This window comes from Salvelinus namaycush, chromosome 41 (assembly GCF_016432855.1).
Source record: "Salvelinus namaycush isolate Seneca chromosome 41, SaNama_1.0, whole genome shotgun sequence".
NCBI lineage: Eukaryota > Metazoa > Chordata > Actinopteri > Salmoniformes > Salmonidae > Salvelinus > Salvelinus namaycush.
The window spans coordinates 21,264,818-21,289,303 of record NC_052347.1 but is presented as its reverse complement, the minus strand read 5'-3'; the positions used below and the strand labels follow the sequence as shown (position 1 = coordinate 21,289,303).

The window sequence follows — 24,486 nt, the reverse complement described above, 5'->3', positions numbered from 1 at the left end:
CTATGGTCCTGTTCCCTATTACTCCTGCTGAAACGCCACTTCCACAACCAGATGCTCGCACTCACAAATTGTTTTCTCTCCCAGAGAGCCAAAACGCCTCAGTCTGTGCCAGTACGACAACACTGGTGTCCGTTGTTTCTCTCCCTTTAGACTGTTCCATGTAAACTCTATTCACTCTATTCTCCTTCACCACTACCAGCTTCCTCTCTCCCTGTGTGTCAGCCACTACATTGCTGTTATATAGATTTCACATTCACAAGAACCCTGGCTTCCAAATTAGATTTTTATTCTTCTATTTTGTTGACTTTTTCCCTTTTCTTTCATCATCTCCAGCAAGGTTATCCTGAGGCAGGCGGCGCTTTTATGGAAACAAGGGGGCGTTGGCAGAGGGATGAGGAGATGGAGGAGAGGGGGATTGGGTAGATGCGCCGCCAGCCATGCCGTAATCGATCTTGTTTAAAGGGATGTAGTGAGCTGAAGGTTTGAACTCATCTCCTCGTTAACAGTTGTCTGGGATTTAATTAAGAAGCCCAACGGATTTAATGTCAATTACATTCCCAAAATGAAGGAGAGAGAAAAGTCACAAAGAAAGAAAGAAAGGAGAGGCTCATTAAAGGAGTTGCATGCATCATCCTAGTTGAAACATTACCCCCTTTTCTCGAGTTTATTTCTCTTTCCTCTTTCTCTCTCTCTTTGTGTCTCTGTAAGGGCCATTAGCACACATTGTCACATCTGTTCTTTGCCGTTGGCGCACAATATGAGTATATGCAAATTAGACCAAATAAAGGTTTCATCGACATTGACACTTTCTGGCTTCCAGTGAATTTGTCAAGCGAAACAAGATATAAGACTGGAGCCTGTTTCTCTACAATTCAAGTGATAAGTTATTTTGTGTACTTTATTGATTTTTTGAATGTCGGAAACCACAATTAATGCCATCATATCATCCTTACGCTATATCATCAATATGACACTGAAACAAAAGAATGTGAAAAGATAAAACAGACAACTTCACGGCATGACCCACATTAAATACAACTTTATTTAGGTCAGAGAACTTGTAGTTTGTATATGTATATACTGTATATATATATATATATATCTCTCTGACGGTCAGTTCTGTTTCTATTGTGTGCTGAGAGGACAAGCATTGCCCTGTGGCCTATGGAAGGCCAACTGTCCACAAGTCTGTTGACACTCCATTGGACAACAATAAGACTGTCACCATAACAACACTGGCCATCCTACAGCAACATTCTCTCTTCTTCCAACCAGCAGCACCCTCTGTTTGAGCAGCCATAGAGGAGCATGGTGGAGTCTCAGTGATATATTGCTGTTAATTTGCGAGAATGGGGTGAGGATTGGAGCGAGGGACTGAGGAAGGTAGAGAGGCGGTACATGTGACCCAGCAGTCATAACAGTCCAGCAGTGTCTCTGTTAGTTTTCTAGTTGTCAGGAGGGGGTGGGGCTCCAGCTCAAGGTGTTTTACTCCATGTCTCCTCTGAAAGGCCAGATGTCTTATCCAGATGTTACAGGGCTGGTGGAGGGATGGAGGTGAGTGGGGCGTCAGTAGGTTAGGCAGGTTGGCACACCTCTAGGCCTAAGCCTGTTTTCCAGGAAGTCTTCTTGTCTTTAACCTGACAGATTGGAAGGAGGCTGAGGTAAAATACTTTGAATGGGGCGGGGTAGGAGAAGGAGCACCCATACCAGCCTGTGTTTCTACAAGGGCTGGAGGTACTGTGTACATAATCTTCTTTGTTCATGTCTCTGTAGCACTGCGATGTGTGTGTGTTTGCGCCGGCATGTGTGTGTGTTCTCACTGTGAGGGTTCAGTTGGCCTCACTGTTAAGCCGAGAGATTAGCTAGATGAGCTCTGAGCTGGACTCTGGCGGGCGGGGATAGAGGGAGAGAAAGAGAGATGGATGAGGACCTGCCCACAGTGGAGTTCAGCGCCAGGGCAGGGGAGGTAGCCCCGACACAAGAACATGGGGGCATAGAGGTTAGGGGAGCTGGTCACAGTGAGAGGAGAGACACAGAGAGGATAGGAGGGCATGTTGTGGGTAGGGGAAAAGAGAGCCCAGATGGGCAGAGCGGAGTAGGAAGAGGAGTGGGATGACTTTAGGCCAATGGCAGACTTCCACACACTAGTTGGTAAATCCCAACATTACAAACTGCGACATGAGGCTATACTTCCCTGCATGCCAACTCTGAGAGGGAGAGGGACAGGGTCTTGCCAGGCAGTACTTGCATCAGTTTACTGTGAGACAGGGAAGGTACTATGCTTACATGCACAATTCTGTTGGAGTATCTGGGTATTCAGATGAACTCTGTGGACCCCAGGAAGAGTAGCTGCTGCTTCTGCAAAAGCTACTGGGGATCATAATAAACAAACAAATCAACTGCACTTGGACTCTAATATGTTCTGAATACTGTCTACTGTTTGCATGCTTACTACTGTATAATGATATTCCATTGATGGTTGCATGAGGCACATTTTCCCAAAAGGTTGCAAGCACCAACAACTAATGCAGAGCATTACATCATTTTTTGTCTTCAATCGCTTCCTTTCATGTTTAATTTGTTCCTAAGAGGTCCAAAACTGCCTCTTAACAATTGCAAATATTCACCAGAAAGCTGTCATGCAAACAACAGTAATCTGAATGTAATGTTTACATGCCAAATACTGACTTAATAAATCCCAAACAAATTGTTTAGGAAAGGAGTATTGTACACTCGTTTCACTTGAAATGAGCTCATTCGGATTACTGGACTCTTCTTGTCCAATATGGGTGTTTACTTGTTTAATTCAGACTCATTGAATTCTGACTAATTCCAGATTATTAGTTTGCATTTAAACACAGCAGGTGTGACTATGAGGATTGACTGTGACACTAGTGATAAACCAGACAGATCTATTTTACAAACATCTCGACAAGGGAGAACCACCACAGACAAACCACTGCATATTGTCTTTTCAAGTAAAACATTTGCTCAGAGGAAAACCAAATCACCAGTAAGCATCAGGGGTCTGAAGTGTAGATTGGTGTTTATGCGTCTGAATAAACAGTAATATCTTAAAAGATAATTTAGTCTTTGTGATGTTAGTGGTTAATGTTCCCTGCTGGACCCTGCAGGGCTGTTCTAGCAGCAGTCAGAGACAGGCAGTCAGAGACAGGCAGTCAGAGAGGCAGCAACGGCAGCAGAGAGAGGCAGTCTGAGAGAGGCAGCAACGGCAGCAGAGAGAGGCAGCAACGGCAGCAGCCTAACAGAGATGTTGTGGTTATGGCCTCATAAAGACAGGAGCTAGATTAAACACCCAGACACTTTGATGTTCAGATCTCACTTACAGTACTTCCCATATATAGCCTTGTGAGTGAGCCTTTCTCTATTTTATTCTGTCTCTCTCTTCTATTCTACCTACAGTCAAATTGCTCCATCTCTACCTGACGTGATGCTCCCGTACCCCCCACAGGAGGACTTTATAGTGAGTGGTTCCTGATCCAAGTCACACACTGGCCTCCCAGGCCTCAGTGCTACAGAAACCCCACTAAGCTCCCTCCAGACCAATCAGAGCACAGCAGTGCCAAAGGCCATGGGGTTCAATCACTTCTGTTACATTGAGGTTTTTCCTTTTTACAAATACATTAGTAATACCATATATTATGCATTCAGTGTTCAAAGTATGACACCTGCCATTGGAAAATACATAGTCAGGAAATCATCACGTAGTCTATATAGGTGCTATGAGTCAATTTCCAAACAGCCCATATTGTCAGTACATAATCAGTTGTCACTAAATGAGATATATACAGTATTTTGTCTAGTGTTGTTGTTTGTGAAATGGACATGAGTTCAGCCAGCCAGTGGCTATTCATCTTGCTGTTAACTGAGGGCCAAGCTGCTGGGCCAGGGAGCCATAACACAACTATCCACTATACCCCTCGCTGTGCCCATCGCTGTACCCCTCGCTGTGCTCCTCGCTCGCATCCTAATAATCCTAACTTGATTTCCAGGAATACATTTCGCCCTCTCTCGGTGAAGCCTTAATTAGTTTTATTTTAATTTATTCCAGATAACGATCAGACTTTTGTGAACACACAGCGTTTGTCAGGAAAGAGAAATCTCCCACACACAGCCGAAGTTATCAAAGCTTGAAATCAGGAATCCTGACTGCAACAAAATGTAATCTTTTTCATACAGAGGGGACAATAGAAGGAGCTGAATACTCTACATCTCCTTCTCTCTCCTCCACTTTAATTAAAAGAGCTCTCTGAATCTCATTTCTCCCCCTCTCCCTCTCCCACTTTCGTGCTCACGCTCTCTCTCTCTCTCTCGCTCTCTTGCTCTCTCTCTCCCCCTTCCCTCTCTATCATGTGTGGTGAGGCAAGTGCCTATCTCTATGCAGAAGGAAGTTATTTCTCTCACGTTGAACTTAAGCCCTGTCCCATATTTTTGTCTGGCGATTGCTTTTGCTTTCTCTCCTTTCTTTCTTTCTTTCTTTCTTTCTTTCTTTCTTTCTTTCTTTCTTTCTTTCTTTCTTTCTTTCTTTCTTTCTTTCTTTCTTTCTTTCTTTCTTTCTTTCTTTCTTTGATAGAATGTCATACCTTTAGAATAAACATTGGGTGGGATAGCCTATCGGGATGACATAGGGGTGGAGAGGGGTGGGATATGGGAGCAGTGGGAAAGATTGGGACAAGGGTCCATACAGAAACAAATGGAAGATGCCCTTTTGAAAGTAGAGTGCTACCTCACCTGAATGACAGTGTGCAGTAGTTCACGAAAACATTCATAGATGTTTGTAGGTGTTTTCTGTATTTAGCAAAGTAGGTAGCGAAATTAGAGGTTTGAGTTGAGGTAAACGTGTGTGATGATGTTGGGCGTGCTAGTTACTACTGTTCCTGCCGATGAATGCTTCATGACAGCACTCTAAATATCAATGCCTCACTGTGTGCATACTGTATTTGTTGCATATATACGTTTTTACAGGGTACAGTAGTCTGGCTACAGCGAGGGGTTGTCTGGTGAGGCGTTGCAGCAAATTACATAAAACGTTTAATCCAGCTCATTCTGGTGGCCCCTCACCCTACAGAGTCACTCCTGCCCTCGTCCCTCCTCTCCCCCTCCTGTGTCCCCCCCTCTAACCAGAGGGCAGGTAGGGCATCTCGTTGTGGTAGTTGTAGTCCGGGCAGACCTTCTGGACCAGGCGGTAGTCTGTACTGTAGAAGGAGATGTAGATACAGATGACCTTGAAGGGCTTGGAACAGATCCAGGAGACATGGCTCTGTGTCTGCTCCTGGAAGCAGGTCTTGGACGGGTCGTAGTTGCACAGCGACGTGCGCTTGCTGCGGTCCACCTTCTCATAGTCCACGCGGCAGTTGAAGATCTTAGAGTCTTTGGGGTAGACCACGCTCTGGCGCTCCAGGTCAAACTCCACCGCCTTGACCGGCGGCACCAGGCTGACTGAGATGTTGCCCTGGCCCGTGGAGTTGTGGCGGAAGTAGACGCTGAACGTTCCGTTGCCATGGTCTACGATCTTGCCGGTAATCAGCAGGTTGAGACGCACCGTCTTGATGTTAGAGTAAAAGTCTCCCCAGCCAAACATCTTCTTGAACTTGCCCGTCTTGACGATGGGCCGGCGTTTGACGCGGGAGGAAGAGGAGGTGTCTGGCTTCATCAGGTCACTACCCAGCATCTCCCAGAACTCCTGCTTGGAGAAGGGAATGGGTGAGCGGTAGGGCAGCTCCAGGGAGGTGGCATTGGCTGCCCGACTTTTACTCTGGAGCATCCAGCGACTCAGGGGGGAAAGGGGAGTCTGACTCCCCAGGAGACCCACCGTCTTAGAGGACGACCCGTCTGCTGAGGAGCTCTTGTGGCTTGGAGAGTCATCTTCTTGACCGAGGGCCAGCTGGAGATAAAGAGGGATAGGGAGAGAGAGAATGAGAAAAAGAGAGGGGGAGAGTGTGTGTTTGAGAGAGCAAGAGAGTGAGAGAGAGAGAGGGGGAGAGGGTGTGTGAAAGAGAAAAAGGGAGAGAGAGAGAGAGAGAAAAGAGAGATGGAAAGAGGAGAAAAAAGGGGAGTTATTATGAAGGGAGTAAGAAACAAGGACAGAAAAGGAATGAAAGATGTAATCGATACTTAATTTAGCTCCTGGTGCTATAGAGATCAACTGTGACATTATATCAATGTTGTACTGTTATAAATGAATGTTTGAGTATGCAGGTATATATGTTGTGCTGTTACATTCTGGTGTCTATTCAGAGAACAGATATACCTTAACGTCTGGTTTTCAGAGAAGCTATATTGCTCCCCAAGCAGCAGATGAAATAGAAATCGCCTCCTATACCTTCAGCTACTTGAGAGGCCTGGGGGGATGAAGGTAGAGATTTAAGCCCCATAGTGCAGGCCTGAGTGGAGAAACAATTATTGCTTCGGTGCCTTCGGTGTGGGGTTGGAGGAGGGGCAGGCGAATAAACCTTGATGTGCAATTAAGGTTTTTTATGTTTTAATTAAAAAATCTGTATTGGCACACACACAAAACTGTCAGATGTTAACAGTGAGTGAGGAGAAAGGAGAGAGAGATATATAGTCGTGCTCGGCTCAGCCGTGGCTTTGTGGAGTGTGTGTGAGAGCAGGCTGTAATGGGTAATTATTAGATGGTAATGATCTATTAACAGGTAGGCGCTGTGGGAGCCCGGAGTGCTCTTCTGTCCTTTTGATCTAACCGTGGAGAGGATAGGAGTCTGTTTGTGTCGCCGTTCCTCTGTTTGTGTTAGTGTCATTATGCAATGGATGGTTGCCGGAATGTGTGTGGACAGTACCCTATTAGCGAGGCATAAGTGTGTGTGTGTATTTGTATGTGTGTGTTTGTGTGCATGCTCTCTCTCTCTCTCTCTCTCTGCCAGATAGAGCAGGGTTTCTCCCAGTGATCCCACTGTTATACAGTGATTCATAATGCATGCTGCTCTGTCTGTGCTCTGATCCATCCACTGTTTTGAGTGTCAGGGCTTCCTTATACCGGCTTAGTCAGGATTATTAAGTTTTACTCATTCTTACTCCATTTTATACAGATTTCTACAGGCTCACTCTGATTTGTTCTCTTGCATTTCAGACAGTCTTGTAATATTGATTTTCTGTCGCTCTAAAACATGTATTTCCTTTCATAACAACTTGCATTGCAGCAGTCTGTAGAGGATTCCCTACTGATGTTGTTGTGTTATGGTCTAGCTATGGACTCAGACTCTGGGGGAGATGAGGAGTCCCCAGACCTCAGCCTTTCTCTCTGGTCCCTCTAGGGCTGTTTGAGTTACCTGGGCTGGGCCACAGTCAACACTACACACCCCTGGTCTGGTTACCTGGGCTGGGCCACAGTCAAGACTACACACCCCTGGTCTGGGTACCTGGGCTGGGCCACAGTCAACACTACACACCCCTGGTCTGGTTACCTGGGCTGGGCCACAGTCAACACTGCACACCCCTGGTCTGTTTACCTGGGCTGGGCCACAGTCAACACTACACACCCCTGGTCTGTTTACCTGGGCTGGGCCACAGTCAACACTACACACCCCTGGTCTGGGTACCTGGGCTGGGCCACAGTCAACACTGCACACCCCTGGTCTGGGTACCTGGGCTGGGCCACAGTCAACACTACACACCCCTGGTCTGGTTACCTGGGCTGGGCCACAGTCAACACTGCACACTCCTGGTCTGTTTACCTGGGCTGGGCCACAGTCAACACTACACACCCCTGGTCTGTTTACCTGGGCTGGGCCACAGTCAACACTACACACCCCTGGTCTGGGTACCTGGGCTGGGCCACAGTCAACACTGCACACCCCTGGTCTGGGTACCTGGGCTGGGCCACAGTCAAGACTACACACCCCTGGTCTGGGTACCTGGGCTGGGCCACAGTCAACACTACACACCCCTGGTCTGGGTACCTGGGCTGGGCCACAGTCAACACTACACACCCCTGGTCTGGGTACCTGGGCTGGGCCACAGTCAAGACTACACACCCCTGGTCTGGGTACCTGGGCTGGGCCACAGTCAAGACTACACACCCCTGGTCTGGGTACCTGGGCTGGGCCACAGTCAAGACTACACACCCCTGGTCTGTTTACCTGGGCTGGGCCACAGTCAACACTACACACCTGTTACGGATACAAGTGTTCTGTGTGTATCCTGTGTATTTCTTTTCTCTCCTTCTCCCCTACTCACAGGTGACAATAATCATTCCCCAATCAGTCATCAATCAGTCGCTAATCGGAAGACACCTGCTCCTTTTCCCTTACCCAATCACAGTCCCTTTCCCTTGGTTTAAAACCCCTGTCAGTTGTTGTCTCCCCAGCTCAATCTCTTTGTAACATGCCTTCTGTCTGTAGATCGCTTGTGTGTTTTGCAGCTACATGTCGCTTTGTCCCCACCTGTGAGTATTGTTTTGGTTATGGTGTTTGAGTGTTTGTTTGATGGTGGGAAAAGGGGGTAACCAGACAAGTCGCCCTTGGGCTACACTACCCGTAGTTAAACATTGTTAAAAACACTAGTTAGAACTGGGCGGACCACCCCCTGTATTTTTGGTTAGTTAGTTAGCTGTTTGTGAAGTAGGCTAGTCTAGCTTAGGGGTGTTTTTGAATTATTATTCTTTCATTCCTTGGGTCCCGCTCAGCCCCTTTTCCTGCTTCCCCCCCCCACTTACCGTGTGTTTATAAATAAACATTTAGTGTTTGACGGTAATTAAGTTGTCTGTGTTATTTGTTCTCACTGTTACGTTTTCACTACTATAATTTGCACGAGTTGTGTTACGGGTCCCATTACCATCCCCCCTAGACTGTCGGGCCAAAGGGATTCGTAACAACACCCCTGGTCTGTTTACCTGGGCTGGGCCACAGTCAACACTACACACCCCTGGTCTGGGTACCTGGGCTGGGCCACAGTCAACACTGCACACCCCTGGTCTGTTTACCTGGGCTGGGCCACAGTCAACAATACACACCCCTGGTCTGTTTACCTGGGCTGGGCCACAGTCAACACTACACACCCCTGGTCTGTTTACCTGGGCTGGGCCACAGTCAACACTACACACCCCTGGTCTGTTTACCTGGGCTGGGCCACAGTCAACACTACACACCCCTGGTCTGTTTACCTGGGCTGGGCCACAGTGATCACTGTTCTTCACAGTGATCACAGTGATCTTCCATGTTTCCCACAGAGAGCTGACCCTCATTCAGACACAAACACATCAACCTGACAAGGAACCCTGTTGGCTAAAATGTGATATTATTTGACATTTCTGATAGCGTCCCTGAGAATCCCTCCTTGGCTTCATTAATAATGAATAAAATACATGGAGCAGAAGACATATTGATTTGAATCTATTCAGAAGCCTTCTCTTGCCTGCGAGTGCGTGCCAGGCGCTGTGACTGTGATTGCAAAAACACTATTCCCCCTTGTCCCTGAATGATGTGCCACTTTGGGTTTGACTCCTCTCCCTTTATGGGACGGTGTCTGGTGGGCAAAGAGCAGCACGCTGCCGGTCTGCCAGTCTCCCTAGGTGGCACTGCAGAGTCTCAGTGGTGGCCATCACAGTGCCCTCCAGGGTTGTGTGGAATGTGCCACTGTATGAATCTTTATGACACTCTCTTGTGTTTACATTGAGCTCATTTCCCAGACAGGCAGTGATTCAGTGACTCAGACAGGCAGTGCCGGCAAGGAGAAGAGCTGAACAACAAACACATATCCCCTCTATAATACAATCTCACTGAGCCATAGATGTGGTCGTTTAAGGAGCTGAATATGTAAACAGAGCATTCGGGGTGAGACAGGACGTGTGTGTTAGAGGTTAGGGAAGAGAGAGTGCTGCTGTAGAACACACGATTGAAGTGCACAGTGTCAGTGTGGGAGACATGTTAGAACGGGCTTCATGGATGATTACTGGGGTAATAAAACAATGAGGATGAGATCCCCCTCGCTTTAGAGCAGATGGTTAATGGCTTGAAGGAACGCTTGTGTAGAGTGAGTCACCGTGCTGAAGGTTATACACTGGCCTGCTTATGTTGAGGGATGTCTGAAGTGAAAGATGGAAACACATGCTATGGGGCTGAATAGTGCTGTATAAGACTGACATAGCATGGCACAGCAGTTTGAAGAAGATGAATAGACCTGTTTAACAGCAGCTGTATTAGGTTGAGTTGTAATCCGAGGGACAATATTGGTGTTAGGTTTCAAAGTACTTATGAAGCTTCATAAAGAGTGCTTATCAGCCGATCTGAGCTACACAAAGCTGAAATGAGGGCGAAGGTGCAATCAGGTCAGAGTCTGGGGTTGTTGGCGGGGGGTGATTTTGTCGTCTGTCTGTCATGTGTGAGTCAGTGAAATGGTTGGAGGGAATGTGGGGGGTCTGCAGGCTCCATCACTGTGGTAATTGTGACGCATTAAGCGTTAGTGAGTACAGGCCTGGGGCCTCTCTCGCGGCAGGGGGTAGAGGAACGGGAGAGGATGAGAGGGAGGAAATGATCAACAAGAGCCCACCAGCTCCACAGGAAATATTAAGACTATTAAAGTGACAGTTACACCATTTTACCCTCCTGTTCCCCTGGCGTCACGGCACAGTTGCTAAAAGCCAGAACAGAGATTATGGAGAAAGTTTGCTCAAATCTCTGAACTAACTGTTCTGTTCTGTCACAGTGCTCAGGTGGTGATGAGAGGCCATGGTGTCAACTAGAGAAATACTGCTACTGAAAATAGAGAGTTTAACTATTCAGATGTGTCTTCTCATCAATATCCACATGTATAGAGATGGTGTATATGGTATTTGATCATATAGAGGCACACAGCAGGTGTTTTTGCAGCACATCCTTCTCCTGGGCAGCAGATGGCTTCAATAAGCTCTCAATTTTCCTCTGGCTGTTGAGTTGAAATCTTCATCTCTAATATGACATCCATTTTTAATTAACGGCTGAAGCGCCTGCTCAGATTTCCAGAGTGTTCTCCGACGCTTTGTGGGGGTTTTTCCCTCCCACCAAACTCCAGACCTAATGCGTTCACTGTAGGAATATTCTCCTTCTGTTACATGATTAAAATCGGAGAGCGGCTGTGCCCTTATAACTAATTATTCCACTGGCTAGCGTGGACGGGAGGGCCGGGGGAGGGAAAGGTAATTTCACAAGAAACAAGGCGTTTGACTCTTAATTAATAATTTACGTCAGCTTCAAGGGGATCACCGAAGCTTAGCTCTGCGCTGGGTGGATGAACTCACTAAATTCAGCTCTGCGCTGGGTGGATGAACTAACTACATTCAGCTCTATGCTGGGTGGATGAACTAACTACATTCAGCTCTATGCTGGGTGGATGAACTCACTACATTCAGCTCTGCGCTGGGTGGATGAACTCACTAAATTCAGCTCTGCGCTGGGTGGATGAACTAACTACATTCAGCTCTATGCTGGGTGGATGAACTCACTACATTCAGCTCTGCGCTGGGTGGATGAACTCACTACATTCAGCTCTATGCTGGGTGGATGAACTCACTACATTCAGCTCTATGCTGGGTGGATGAACTCACTACATTCAGCTCTATGCTGGGTGGATGAACTCACTACATTCAGCTCTATGCTGGGTGGATGAACTCACTACATTCAGCTCTATGCTGGGTGGATGAACTCACTACATTCAGCTCTATGCTGGGTGGATGAACTCACTACATTCAGCTCTATGCTGGGTGGATAAACTCACTACATTCAGCTCTATGCTGGGTGGATGAACTCACTACATTCAGCTCTATGCTGGGTGGATGAACTCACTACATTCAGCTCTATGCTGGGTGGATGAACTCACTACATTCAGCTCTATGCTGGGTGGATGAACTCACTACATTCAGCTCTATGCTGGGTGGATGAACTCACTACATTCAGCTCTATGCTGGGTGGATGAACTCACTACATTCAGCTCTATGCTGGGTGGATGAACTCACTACATTCAGCTCTATGCTGGGTGGATGAACTCACTACATTCAGCTCTATGCTGGGTGGATGAACTAACTACATTCAGCTCTATGCTGGGTGGATGAACTCACTACATTCAGCCACTTTCTCTCTGTTTTGAGCTCCTTACTCATTTTGGACAAGTTCAGTTCTACCATCCCACTGGACCTGCAGCTTCATTTAGTATGCTGAGGGAGAGACCTTGCTCTGAATTGGCTATCAAATTTGTACATTATAAGATATCGACAAGGCGGCTGAGTGGAGTGCGGTGCTGGAGCAGGATAGCAGGAGGAGAGCGAGAGCAGTGGTTGATGGGATTGAACGGATTAAAGCTAAGTTCTGCTACTGTATATGCCCACCTGTCTGAGAGGACCTGAGAGGGGACTGGACTCTCTCTCTCTCTCCCTCTACCTCCCTCCCTCTCTTTCTCTCTCCCTCCCTCTAACTCTCTCTAACACACTCTCTCTCTGTGGTGATGCACTGTGGAATACTGGGCTTAGCTTTCATTTGAGGTCATATCAGTGGACATAGTTAGTATTAACTGTCTTTTCTGTCTGGTAATAGTACAAACATCAACAGTGTGTGGACAACTCCATCGACATTGTCATGACTCCAACCTACATCGTTCATCTCCTTTAAGCTAATTATTATTTTATTATTAAATAAAATTAGATTTTGATTTGAGCTACAGTACAAACTCAGTCTGTTCTAGAACAGTAAACAGAAAACCATTCCAGATTAGAGCACCACTCTTGGAGACATATAGTACTGTAGTCCTTCAGATCACTTCAACATCTCGGGACTATACCCTGTAGGCCTCTAAGTCAGCTGGTTGTTGGAGTGGATAGTTACTTGTGTGTCTTTTCTCCCTCCCTACTGTAACCAAACAGCCCGTCACAGCCTGGTGAGGTCAGCATGGGACCCATAGCCCACTGCATCATCAGGAGGACATCACTAGTGGTCTCTTTGTAGTAGCAGATGGTGACAGATGTCCCCTCTTCAAATAAACCTGCTTCTATTTCCAGTAAAAAGGAGTTCCTCCACCGCCCGCTCTCTAAAGCTGTTTGTTCTTGAGATAACTTTTTATTTACATAAATAAAAGTATATTCAGCACAAATAGGAAGCTCTCGAGTGGCTAGCATTCTCAGAGGAATAAAATTGTGTGACGCTTCCTTCCTAATAATCAAAGGTGAAATTACTTCTAATTCTATGGAATTAGAGCCAATTTATGACTTAAAGCCAATTTATGCTTGATCTGAAAATGTGGTCGGAGGCTTCGTATGGAGGGTGTGACGCAATTGCAGAGTCTCCAGAGGCATGCAGAGACCAAATCAAGCTCTGTACGGCATTGCTGCGTGCTCTCAAATGTTTTAACAATGCAGAGGGCTCTGTATAGCTCCACATTGACATGATTGGTTGACAGCAGAGCTGTTGTGAAGGAAGTTGTCAAGGAAGTGAGTTTGTGTTAATACAGGACCTCCCGCCCCAACCTACTGTCAACCAATCATGTCAATGTGGAGCTATACAAAGCCATCCGTATTGTTAAAATATTTGAGAGCACGAATGCTTGCTCTGACTTCTGCGGAGGCCGCATCGCAGTAAATGCTGTAAGGTCACAGCAGACGTCGGATTGACCAGGCAGAGCCTTTTACAACCTCTGTATATCACTGTTGTGTGGTTCAAACAATTCCTGACAGACACATACTGTAACATATTCTCCAGCACAATTCATCCAGGCCCTTTTTTTCTATGTGCCCCAGTGTTTCAGAGGACAATGCCACAACTGGTTGGGCAGGAGAAAGGCGCATCTCTAGGGTCATCCATGCCACACAATGACGCCGGAGGGGATGGCTGCTGTTTTACGGGCTCCTAACCAATTGTGCTATTTTGTGTGTTTTTCACATTGCTTGTAACTTCTTTTTGTACATAATGTTTCTGCTACCGTCTCTTATGACCGAAAATAGCTTCTGGATATCAGAACAGCGATTACTCACCTCGAACTGGATGAAGATTTTTTTCTTTAATGAGTCTGACACGAAGGATATACTGCTGCTCCCGGACCAGGCCCAAATCCCCGTCATTCGCATGAAGAGGAGACGGAGATACAGGGGCCGCAGATCCGGGTGCCTTGTGAGAATTCGTTGGCGAGTGAGTAACCCGGCTCTACCATCCGTCCTATTGGCCAACGTGCAATCACTGGAAAATAAACTGGATGAGCTCTGTTCGAGACTATCATACCAACGGGACATTAAAAACTGTAATATCTTATGTTTCACCGAGTTGGCTGAACGACGACATGGATAATATAGAGTTGGCTGGGTTTTCCGTGCATCGGCCAGACCGTTACCTCCGGTAAGACGAGGGGTGGTGGTCTGTGTCAATTTGTCAATAACAGCTGGTGCGTGGTCTCTAATACTGAGGAAGTCTCTAGGTTTTGCTCACCTGAGGTAGAGTACATCATGATAAGCTGTAGACCACACTATCTACTAAGAGAGTTTTCATCTACATTTTTCTTAGTTGTCTATTGACCACCAAAAACCGATGCTTGCACTAAGACCGCACTCAACGAGATGTATAAGGCCATAAGCAAACAAGAAAATGCTCATCCAGAAGCGGTGCTCCTAGTGACCCGGGGACTTTAATGCAGGAAATCTTAAATCCGTTTTACCTAATTTCTACCAGCATGTCACGTGCAACCAGTGGAAAAACAACTCTAGACCACCTTTACTCCACGCACAGAGACCCGTACAAAGCTCTCCCTCGCCATCCATTTGGCAAATCTGACCATAATTCTATTCTACTGATTCCTGCGTACTAGCAAAAACTAAAGCAGGAAGTACCAATGACTGGCTCAATACGGAAGTGGTCAGATGATGCGGATGCTAAGCTACAGGACTGTTTTGCTAGCACACACTGGAATATGTTGGCTCCCGAGTGGCGCAGCGCTCTAAGGCACTGCATCTCAGTGCTAGAGGCATCACTACAGATCTTGGTTTGATTCCAGACTGTATCACAACCGGCCGGGATTGGAAGTCCCATAGGGCGGCGCACAATTGGCCCAGTTTTGTTTGGGTAGGCCGTCATTGTAAATATGAATTTGTTTTTAACTGACTTGCTTAGTTTAAAAAAAAAAAATACAAATTCTGGGATTCATCCGATGGTATTGAGGAGTATACCACCTCACTCACCGGCTTCATCAATAAGTGCATTGATCATGTCGTCCCCACAATGACCGTACGTACATATCCCAACCAGAAGCCATTGATTACAGGCAACATTCGCACCGAGCTAAAGGCTAGAGCTGCCACTTTCAAGGAGCAGGACACTTATAAGAAAACCCGCTACGCCCTCCGACGAACCATAAAACAGGCAAAGCGTCAATACAGGACTAAGATTGAATCCTACTACACCGGCTCTGTGAATGTTGGATGTGGCAGGGCTTGCAAACTATTACTGACTACAATGGGAAACCCAGCCACGAGCTGCCCAGTGACACGAGCCTACCAGACAGGCTATATGCAATTTATGCTCGCTTTAAGGCAAATAACACTGAAGCATGCATGAGAGCACCAGCTGTTTCAGACTGTGTGATTACACTCTCCATAGCCGATGTGAGTAAGACCTTTAAACAAATCAACATTCACAAGGCCGCGGGCCAGACTGATTACCAGAACGTGTACTCAGAGCATGCGCGGACCAACTGGCAAGTGTCTTCAGACATTTTCAACCTTTTTCTGACCGAGTCTGTAATACCTACGCGTTTCAAACCGACCACTATAGTCCCTGTGCCCAAGAACACTAAGGTAACCTGCCTAAATGACTACCGCCCCATAGCACTCACGCCTGTAGCCATGAAGTGCTTGAACACCATCATCCCGGATACCCTAGACCCACTCCAATTCGCATACCGCCCCAACAGATCCACAGATGACGCAATCTCAATTGCACTACACACTGCCCTTCCCACCTGGACAAAAGGAACACCTATGCGAGAACACTGTTAATTGACTGCAGCTCAGCATTCAACACCATAGCACCCACAAAGCTCATCACTAAGTTAAGGACGCTGGGACTAAACACCTCCCTCCACAACTAGATCCTGGACTTTCTGACGGGCCACCCCCAGGTGGTAAGGATAGAAACAACACATGTGCTATGCTGATCCTCAACACGGGGGCCCCTTAGGGGTGCATTCTTAGTCCCCTCCTGTACTCCCTGTTCACCCACGACTGCGTGGCCAAGCACGACACCATTAAGTTAGCTGACAACACAGCGATGGTAGGCCTGATCACCGACAATGATGAGATAGCCTATAGGGAGGAGGGCAGAGACCTGGCAGTGTTGTGCCAGGACAATAACCTCTCCCTTAACATGAGCAAGACAAAGAAGCTGATCGTGGACTACAGGAAAAGGAGGGCCGAACACTCCCCCATTTACATCAATGTGGATGTAGTAGAGCGGCTCGAGAGCTTCAAGTTCATCACCAACAAACTATTATTTTCCAAACACAGTGAAGAGGGCACGACAACGCCTATTCCCCCTCAGGAGACTGAAAAGATTTGGCATGGGTCCCAGATCCTCAAAAAGTTCTACAGCTGCACAATCGAGAGCATCCTGACCGGCCTGGTATGGTAACTGCTCGGCATCCGACCGTAAGGCGCTACAGAGGGTAGTGCGTATGGCCCAGTACATCACAGGGGCCCAGCTTCCTGACATCCACGACCTATATACTAGGCAGTGTCAGAGGAAGGCCCAAAAAATTGTCAAAGACTCCAGCCACCCTAGTCATAGACTGTTCTCTCTGCTATCGCACGGCAAGCGGTACCAGAACGCCAAGTCTAGGTCCAAAAGGCTCCTTAACCGCTTCTACCCCCAAACCATAAGTCTGCTGAACAATGAATCAAATGGCTACCCGGACTATTTGCATTGACCCTCACCCTCCTCCATTTCTTTATATTGCTGTTACTCGCTGCTTATTATCTATGCATAGTTACGTTAGCCCTACCTGCATGTACATATTACTTCAAGTACCTCGACTAACCTGTACCCCCGCACGTTGACTTGGTACCGGTACCCCCTGTATATAGCCTTTGTTATTTTATTGTGTTCCTTTTTTAACTTTTGTTTATTAGGTAAATATTTTCTTAACTCCTATTTTCTTCAAAATGCATTGTTGGTTAAGGGCTTGTAAGTAAGAATTTCACGGTAAGATCTACATCTGTAAAATTAGATTTGACAATTGCGCTTGTGCAGAAAAGTGTTTTCTGTCTGGACAGGCAGCGTTGTGCCTGTCTGGTGATGTGTCACAGAGCACAATCTTCCTCTAGCCATCATGCCTCTCTCTACTGCTGTATGTCAGTCAGTCAGGCAGCAGGGGATGCTGAGGGCCTGGGGGGCTGAGGGCGGCCTAAGGCCCAGCGCTGGGGTACTCGCTGGGTGGGCAGGAGAATGGCGCACCTCTCGGGTCATCCATGCCATGCCTGCGCATAACTCAAGCTGTTTTATAACCCGAGCAGGAAGTGACAGCCTGTCCATAATAACACCACTGGCTCTTTTCTCTGCCTCTTCTCTAAAGGTCCTCTCATTCACTGTAGTGTGTCTGTCTAGCTCTTGTCTGTTGGAGGAATTATTGAAGTACAATAAGAATCCATTGTCCACAGGGAGGTGTTTTAATGTCTGTAACCTCTTGTTACACCGTGACCCTGCCTGCTCTTGTCTTGGACCTGGTCCATCTTGTGAAAGAGTTTTGATCTCAATGAAACCTGGATAAAGGTTAAACAAAACAATCAATACAGAAAATGAGAGACAGAGATATGGCTATAGCTTATCTGTGTTTGTGAGGCCATAGTATAACTGTACTGTTTGTGACTGATTGATACTGTTCGAGGCTGTGATTGAACCTGGAGACAGCAAGACAAAGAGGCACTAGGACTATAATGCACAGCTTTGCATTGGCAGTCATCTAATGTGTTTGTGCTAATACAGCATTGGTGTATTGTACCATATTTGTGTGGCCATGTACAGTCTGTGTCTCTCCGTCTCAGTTTGGAATGCTTTGGATGTATTGTTGTTGTACAGGGGGAGCATGGCTGGTGTTGTCCTGCTTAGTGAGGGATGAATCTGGGTGGACAAGGTCACTGACCGTGAAGGGAGGGCTGGGTATCTAAGAAATATGACTCAAAGACTTTCTGACAAGACAGAAGAGGGGAAAATAGCTGCATGTGGTTAAAATGACCTTCAGCCAGTCTCTTAACCTTAAATAACACAACACGCTGTGGAAAGACGCTCTGTTTAATATCTTACTTCAATATGAAGAGTTGAAAATACGAACACCTAAAATTGCACTGGCAACTAGATGTCAGATATGTAATGATCCTATAGACTTCATAGTGGACAAGCGTAGAAAGGATGGAGTAAAAACAGATCAGTGAGAACAGACCCTGATGCTTAACATATACATAAAGCTCATACAACACATAGCTGTATAAACATAGATCAGTCATGTAGCTGCAGATGCACGGCCTATAACCAGAAAACATAGAGCTGTATAGATCAGAGTGCTGTCTGCAGCGTACCTTCATTGGGAGAAGCCCCAGGTAATACTTAAGACGTCACACTGATGTTTCAGCACCATGGACAGGAATCGCAACTAACACAGGAACATAGAAGACGTTTTCAGCACCATGGAAAGGGAGCGCCACTAATGCTAAAACCCACGAAAGTCGAGAGCCACTTCAGATCCTTGGACAGCACCTCAGATCTCTTACTAGGTGAATATTCCACACACCTCTGTTGGCCTATGGCTACTCTCTGTTGTTCCCATTCCATTTCCCCTTAAACTTAGAATTGTAAAACTATAGTTAATACATTGGAAATCATGCTCTCTGACAACTACTGTATGTATAGTGGGTGACAATCTGTGGAGTGTGGAGGACATGTGCAACCTCTCAAGGTCTCTGAGAACCTGAGGCTTCTAGCCTATAGAAGTCCTTGTTCAATACGTGCCTGCCTCTCCAAAACTGGGTAGAGTGAGTTCACTGAATGTGTGTGTGAGAGCAGAGCTCCTTCATCCCTGGTGATCCCTGCTGTTTGAAGGTTACAATGCAAATTTCAGACCAGTGCTCCATGGCAAATAACCGCTCACGCGTCCCTGTGGTGTGTGTGTGTGTGTGTGTGCGTGCGTGAGTGAGAAAGCGAGATTGTGAATGTGTAATATACAGTATTGTCTTCGTTTTACCAGTACAATACACTTATTATCACTTCCATAATCATTGAACCGAAACCCTGATCCATGCCTTCATCACCTCCCGACTGGACTACTGCAACACTCTCCTCCCTGGTATCCCCACCAAACTCACCAACAGATTCCAGCTGGTCCAGAACTATGCTGCCAGAATCCTCACCCGCACCAGATCGACTGAACACATCACACCAATCTACACTGTCTCCCTGTGCAATCCTGTATTGACTTTAAGACACTCCTCTTCACCTACAAGGCCCTCCACAACCTGGCATCCACCTACCTCTCTGACCTTTTCCCAGTCTATGCCCCCTCTCGCTCCACCCGCTCCTCCTCTGCTGGTCTCCTTGTCACCCCCTCATTCTGCCTCTCCACCATGGGTGCCCGGGCCTTCAGCTGCTCGGCACCCAGGCTCTGGAATGCACTATGCCCACACATACAACATGAAGCCACAGTCATCTCATTCAAAAACCTCCTCAAAACACACCTCTTCATAGGAAGCCTATAACCTGTAGCCTGCAGTCTATGATTGACTCTGTCCTACACCCCTTCTCAGTATCCATGTGTCCCCCCAAACCCTTACCCTAAACCTGTCCCTTTGCCTATTCCCAACCCTACCCCTAAACCCAAACCCTTACCCTAAACCCGTCCCTTTGCCTATTCCCAACCCTACCCCTAAAACCCAAACCCTTACCCTAAACCCGTCCCTTTGCCTATTCCCAACCCTACCCCTAAAACCCAAACCCTTACCCTAAACCCGTCCCTTTGCCTATTCCCAACCCTACCCCTAAAACCCAAACCCAAACCCTTACCCTAAACCCGTCCCTTTGCCTATTCCCAACCCTACCCCTAAAACCCAAACCCTTACCCTAAACCCGTCCCTTTGCCTATTCCCAACCCTACCCCTAAAACCCAAACCCTTACCCTAAACCCGTCCCTTTGCCTATTCCCAACCCTACCCCCTAAACCCAAACCCTTAAACTGTGTTTATATCCTCTACCCAAGCCCTCCCTCCCTCATTTTATTTGTCCTGTTTTGTCTGGTCCTTTGATTTTAAATTGCACATTGATTGTTACACTTGATTTGATGTAGACCTATTGTTAATGGAAAATGTCCTTGAGTGTCCTGAAAGGCGTACGCCAAATTCCATGTATTATTATTATTATTATTACTACTGTTACTACTCCATCTATTCTACGCTCTATCCATTTCAATCCCTCTCCTTCCCTCCGTCTTTCTCTCCCCCAACTCTTTCATTTAATTATGTCTCTCTCCATACTCTCTGTTCTCGTTGTATGCTGTTCTACACATTTCTCTCCTTGTCTTTTCTATCCTATTCACACTAGGCTGTCCCTCACCCTGTATTTGACTGCTAACTCTCCCTTTCTGCACTCTCTTCCTTATTCAGCCCTTTTGTAACCCCAGTCATTATGAGCATGGGCACATGGCACACAGTGGATATGTTAGGCGCCAGACTCCCCTTACCTGTCTCTCGCTCTGTCTTTCTCTTTCTCTCTCGATCTGTGTGTGTGTGTGTGTGTGTGGTGTGTGTGTGCGTGTGAACCTGGAGAAAGCACAATAACCCTTGATATTGCCTGTCTTACTGTAAGGATCTAATGGTATTGCTATGAGACTCGTGCTGGGTTAATAGCCCTAATATAAACATTTAACAAACAAATTAGTTGTAATAGGCTCTTGACTGTATAACACTGAATGCTCGAGCCATTTAGTCCATTAAAAACAAATGAATCCAATCTCTGAGCTGCATGTCATAGAATGAAAAATTGCTAAACCCTCGCCAAAAACGTACTATAATTTCTTAGCATAGCAGTCAATTTCAAAGCACTCTGACTAAGATTGTTTATATTATTCATATCAACCAATGCATGGCATAGTAATTAACATTTGAGACGCTAAATCCATCACATCATTGTTGCTTTCTTCGTGTTGATAGAGTATTAATAACCTTATTTCCATCCAGACAGAGTGGGTTTATACACCCTAGAGACAAAGGCTACACACTGATATTGAGTGGGGCGGTACAATAGGGAAATCAGCTGAATTTGAATATAAATGCATGGTCTATCATTATTAATCCGAGCTCTATTGTGTAATAAGTTGGATAATTTATTAATTGCTCTATAATTTATCAATGTCATGCGGCTAATGAATTACCCAAGATCCCCTGCTGAGAGATGTGGTGCGCCACAGTTTTTAGATAGGCAACATGGTAGAATATTGATAGAAACTGCACTCCAATTAATTACATCATTAGTGCAATCCTGCTGCGTTTGAGAGTATGTGGCAAGCATGTGTGAACATACACCTTGAAGCGTGAACATGCTCTCCAACTCCTAAAACCCCTCTCTTAGATGGGAGGAAATGGAAGGGGAACATTTATTCAATTTGTCAAGTAATAGGGCCAATGTCATCTATTAATAATGTCTTACGACCCAAATCCTTTGTGAGACGTGCAAATGTTCAATCAATGAAGGAAAATAATTTTGAGATGGTGGTACATTTGGCCTAATGATGACTTTTATTTTGAATTATCCATAATCTCATTTTAATTTCACGTAGGCTAAACAGTGGCCTATGTCTTTATTTAAAATAGGTTACCTACTTTAAGATGCACTCTCAAACTTTTGTATTATTTCAGCCAGTAGTTCTGAAAATGGTGCTCGAGCCAAAAATTGTCCCCGTTTCTTGTGTACTACCTCATCAAATTGTGTACCAAGTCATCTATTTCGTGTAACATATTACATCAAAGACAGTACAGTATGTAGGCAGAAACTGCTTCTCCAATAGAAATCCCTAATCACACTTCTAGGTGATATCATGGTGATGTTGGCTAGTGGGCTGAAACAAGTCACTGGGTCTAAAGGGAACTGCAATGTGCTGGCCGTCAAATCAAAGGCACTGCTTCGATATAATGTTGGTTTTGAGGAAAATGAAAAGGTGTCAGTTTGTCACTTTCACGAGGTTGGAGTAATAATATGTTCAACTACTTAAGACGTTGGCTCGAATCTAGGTTGTGCCTTTAGATTTCAAGAAAATTAACAACTAAGGAAAAGAATGTCACTTCTTTCACTGACTTCTCAAACCCCAGCCTGCTCTGCTTGGTTTGTTTCGCAGGTGTTCCCAGGAAGTCTTGCGATGTTGCACCTCTGTGTTTAGAAACTCTGTGGTTACATCCTGCAATATTAAAAAAAATGTTTTTTTTGCAATTCGAATGATATGTTAAGAATCCAATTCTTACTGTATTTTACGAATTTGTTGTGCTTAAAATCCTGGATTAGGCAACTACCCAGTGGGCAAAAACGGGTTTAATCAACTTGTTTCCACGCCATTTCAATCAAATGAATCAATGTGGAAAACTGATTGGATTTGAAAACAATTATCAACATAAGGGGATTTCGTATTTTTTCACCCAACTTTTAACCTAAATCCAATGACATGGTGACATGTTTTGTTGATTTCACCTTGACTTTACATTAGTTGCCAACTCAACGATAACTAGACGTTGAACTAACATCTGTGCCCAGTGGGTAATAACTCTTTGAATACTTTATTATAGCCTACAATTCACCTGTATACTACAGTCTGTGTTCAGTCAGGAGCGCCCAAGGTTATTCAGTGTGTGTGCCTTTACAAAGCCACAAGGTCGGCCGCTCTGACACAAAGGTGTCACAACAGAACTGAACACAACGCATCAAAGAAGCAACCTTGCGACAACACTTGAATTTAGCCTACGTCATTCAGTTTTTGTTCTTGATGCTACAATTTGCCTCTAAATTTGCCAAATTAGATTGTTGCTCGATATATAGATATAAATGTAAAGCATGATGACGTACATTTGTTTAGAAAATTAAAGTCTCGGCTAAAATTTTGCATACAACATGGTCAATAAACATGCCTAATAAGGCACTTAGTTTCATCTTGATGTTAGTTATGTTTATCACATTAAAAGCGTTACATTTACCAGGACTCTAAATCCTGTGGTAATTGCAGATCATTAATCGCAACATAATGTTGATTGAGTATACACCAGGTTGCACAGTATGATACCTGAACTGGCATAGGCTACAGTGCACTAACGTCGAATTGTGTTGCCTGCAATAATCAGCTCGTGGTCAATATACAATTTGAGAAATTCCTTCATTTTATTTTACTCAACCTTGCACAATGAAACATTAAAATATTGACCAGTCATTACCTGTATGGGGTACACGTTGCACTGTGTCTCATGCCAGGTAGCCTATTCGTCTCGCCTTTGTACCGTTATTAAGTTATCTTTCATTTTTTTTTAATAACAAATCGTAATGATCGGTCAAAGAGAGTCAGTCCCCTTTCGTTGTCCATCAACAAATAACTTCAGCAACGGATAGAATACGCTTCAACCGAGGAACTCCAATATGGAGATTTGAGGCACAATTAATGTACGGGACCGTTGTCCGTGGCGCAGCATGCTATCCATGGCAACCGCTCACAGCGTACTCATTCACGCGGGTCTCTGCCCTGGGAGAGGGAACCTTGTCGGGTCCAGTAGCTCGTGCGACACCGTATGCACGGTTAATTCCCTTCACTTTTCGCCAAACAAATGAGTGGCACATGTCTGAAGGAAGGGGTAGCCTAGTAACGACGGGGGTGAATGGACATGGAACTATGGACACAGACACACATATGACTGGTGTAACTTTTTTACACTGCTGGGCACCGCCGCCCCTTCTTGCTTACCAAGCACGCTGTTCCGTTAAGGAGAAGCAAGATAAAGCCGTGGTTGGAACGCATTTTTCTGGCGCGCGCAGTGCCTCAGATTCCCGCTTCAGCCCGAAGTCAGCTTTCCTTCACGAAGACGCTATTCCTTCCGCACTGTAATCCCCAAAGCTAAAATACGGTCCCATGTCCAACGCAGGCTCAGCTGCTACACCTGGGCACCTTCAACACGCGCCTTCCTTTTACTTTTCCCGGGGTTGAGTCCAATCACTATAACATTGGAAATCCATGAGAATGTACCGCATTACCATCCACGAAAAATAGTGTATGCAATTCCTGCTCAACCTGCAACAGTGTGAGTGAGAATGAAGTAGATGATATGTAGTCGGCTGTATCAGTGTATATCCACCGGGGTGAAGCCTAGTTGATGAATGGAATCCTTGGCGTTGCTCATATCAGCGTGTGTGGACTGACAAGGAATCGTATACTGGCATTGACGTTTAAACAGTCTCTCTCTCTCTCCCTGCCCCTCATGCGTGTGCCCCCAACTATCTC

General features: G+C 45.8%; 1 protein-coding gene across 1 annotated transcript; it reads right to left on the bottom strand.

Annotated features, from left to right (window-relative positions):
- Nucleotides 1-5,137: 5,137 nt before the first annotated feature.
- LOC120034289 (neurexophilin-1) lies at nt 5,138-6,395 on the bottom strand. The gene is made up of 2 exons (XM_038980791.1): nt 6,354-6,395; nt 5,138-5,905 (listed from the first exon to the last, which is right to left on the bottom strand). The coding sequence occupies exons 1-2, from the start codon at nt 6,393-6,395 to the stop codon at nt 5,138-5,140; spliced, it is 810 nt and encodes a 269-aa protein (XP_038836719.1).
- Nucleotides 6,396-24,486: the final 18,091 nt, after the last annotated feature.

Excerpts from the sequence above, each read along its gene's own strand:
- LOC120034289 (XM_038980791.1), bottom strand. The coding sequence starts at position 6,395 with ATGGGGCTTAAATCTCTACCTTCATCCCCCCAGGCCTCTCAA. Across the intron at positions 5,906-6,353 it reads CATCCCCCCAGGCCTCTCAA|CTGGCCCTCGGTCAAGAAGA; the intron begins GTAGCTGAAGGT and ends CTTTATCTCCAG.